This window comes from Rutilus rutilus (assembly GCF_951802725.1).
Source record: "Rutilus rutilus genome assembly, chromosome: 9".
Classification (NCBI taxonomy): domain Eukaryota; kingdom Metazoa; phylum Chordata; class Actinopteri; order Cypriniformes; family Leuciscidae; genus Rutilus; species Rutilus rutilus.
The window spans coordinates 24,130,605-24,133,192 of NC_140223.1; the positions used below are offsets into that span (position 1 = coordinate 24,130,605).

Below are 2,588 nucleotides of genomic sequence, written 5' to 3' on the forward strand. Positions count from 1 at the left end.
AAAACAGTGTGAACATTAGTGGAACTGAAAGTGTTTGAATAAACACGAAACACACGTGATTGTTGCCATGCGGTGGATTCGGACAATCGTGGAACAATTGTGTTGTCATCAGAGCTCGAGAAGCCGCTCTGGAGAGGTGCTGTCTCAAGTTCGGACACAATTTCTAACCGGGATGCACTGCTTCAAGTCAGCAGCCGATCAGTCTGCGCAGCCGAAGTCGAATAAGCCTAGAGACACACACACAGCAGGCAAAAACACAGACACAGGGCACACAACCATGCCCACACCTTTGTAAAGCAAATTAAACAAGGATTACATGAACAATAATAATAATATATCCTTGGACGTAACAGTTAAATTGTCATTTTTTAATCAAAGCTATAGGCCTAATATACTTTTGATTGCCTTTTAAAAAGGGTGACACAATAAACTGAAACATGCACATGTGCATTTGTGTCTATCTGGGTTCTTGTTCCTTTGTTTATTTTTTATTACTGTACAGAAAAACAAAACAAAAACAGAAAAACACCAAATGAGAAAATCAAAAAGAGCCTCATCAGCAGATCTCAGACCAACATGCCCATTTTGAAATGGACCACTGTATTACAAATTCAAAAAGGAATACATTGTGAAATATGATTTTATTTAGTCATGTCTCATCAGTTGATTTTGCAGAAAATCTATCAAAATGCATTTATAGATGACAGTGAATTATGTGTTTAAAGTAACATAGTAACGATAGCTTAAAAAACATAAAATTGCTTTTATTCCGTTAGATTTGTCTTGTGATAAGCAACACAAGCCGTACACTTGAAATCAGCTGGATTAATAAATAATTCGATTAGTAAGTATATCAGATAGCATTACTGTTACGTGTATTTTTAAACATATATCCAAATATTTCTTTCAGAATTTTAAACAACTTCGAGTTTGTAATGGATGTTATACTTTCAAAAGTAAATTTTTCAAAGTATGTGTTTCTGGAAAGATATTGTTCACCTCTGTGAGGCTTTAGTGTGCAGTCTTCATATGGCTAATTATTTTTAAAGATTTTTTTTTTTCATTTTTAAAAACAATTAAAAACAAACAGACATTTTAAATAAACAAACAGGCATTTCAGTCATTTTGAAATGTTCTCTCTAATTGGTTCAGATCTGTTTTTAACCACTTTCTGGATTATGTCTTTGATTTCAGCTGTGTTTAATACATAAATTATGGGATTTAACATTGCTGGAACAGCATATGCCAGAGACGTACTGATGATCCTTGTATTGGGTGTGAGAGAAACCAACCATGCAGCAATGTATGAGCAGCTTATGGGGAGGAAATAAACCCCTACTAACAACAGATGAGAAACACAGGTCTTCAGCGCCTTTAAACGTCCTTGCCAAGTTGTAATTTTGCTTAAAGCAAGAAAAATGCCCAGATATGACAGGACTATAATAATCAATGGTGCTATAAGGTATAAAGATGTGTATAAAATTCCCATCATTTTATTAATGCTATTGTCATTACATGCCAACCTATACATTGGTCCATGATCACAAAAGTAACTCTGAATCATATTAGATTCACAGAAAGAAAGCCGGGTGATCAAAGACACCATCAAGGCCACCACAGAAGAATTAAATGCCCAAATTGCTGAGAAAACCAAAACCACACTGGTATTGTTAACAATTGCATGATATCTTAATGGCAAGCAAATTGCAATGAAACGATCATATGCCAGAACAACTAGAGTATAACTCTGCATAGTACTAAAGAAATGAACAAAAAACATGGTTGCCAAACAAGCATTGAAGGAGATGTACTGTGAGTCGAGCAGAAAAGTCTTCATCATGTTAGGAATCAGTGCATTAGTTTCACCAATATCAGCCAAGGCCAAGTTAAACACACCAATGTACTTTGGACTGTGCAGGCTCCGATGAAGAGCTAAAATCAGAAGGACTATAGAGTTGCCAATTACAGTTATAAAATATGTTATAAATAAGAATATATAGTAATAACCACTATAAGGTATACCTGTAAGTCCAATGATGAAAAAGTATTCAGGATGAACAATGGAGATATTCTGTGAAAAACTTGCATTTACAGAGCTCATGGCAGCTTTGAGTTTGGTGTTTTGCACAAACTGGAAATAGAAATTACAAGACATTAGACATTAGCAAAATCTAGAGAATTCACAAAATTGTCATTTCAAACCTGTAACAGGATATTTTAACAACAACTATAATTTTAAATAAAAAAAATGTACCTTCATGTAATGCACAATATTTGAATTACAGATTTGTATGTATACATAAAGTTTTAGAGCCAGAGAAAACTATGACAATGACTTAATGCTTGTGAGCTGCTTTGAATTAAATTACTCCGCTGTACATTTTTGTCCTTATTTTCTCATGCTGCACAGATCACTGGCAATCTCCATCCAAATATATCTTCTGATTTATCTCTTGAGAGCTTTCAGACAGCACAATGATGTAATACTTAACCCTTGAGTATTATAAAACAAATACTCACTCAATTCCTGTTTGCTTCTGCAAATTATAGAACCAACTGGATAAATTATGCAGCTATAATTGTGTGGG

The 2,588-nt window shown here is 34.2% G+C and overlaps 1 protein-coding gene across 1 annotated transcript; it reads right to left on the reverse strand.

Moving 5' to 3' along the window:
* Positions 1-1,120: 1,120 nt before the first annotated feature.
* Positions 1,121-2,122, reverse strand: LOC311297242 (olfactory receptor 52E4-like; the record flags this gene model as incomplete). Its single annotated transcript, XM_084419461.1, has 1 exon — positions 1,121-2,122. The coding sequence occupies exon 1, from the start codon at positions 2,099-2,101 to the stop codon at positions 1,121-1,123; it is 981 nt and encodes a 326-aa protein (XP_084275587.1). The 5' UTR covers positions 2,102-2,122.
* Positions 2,123-2,588: the final 466 nt, after the last annotated feature.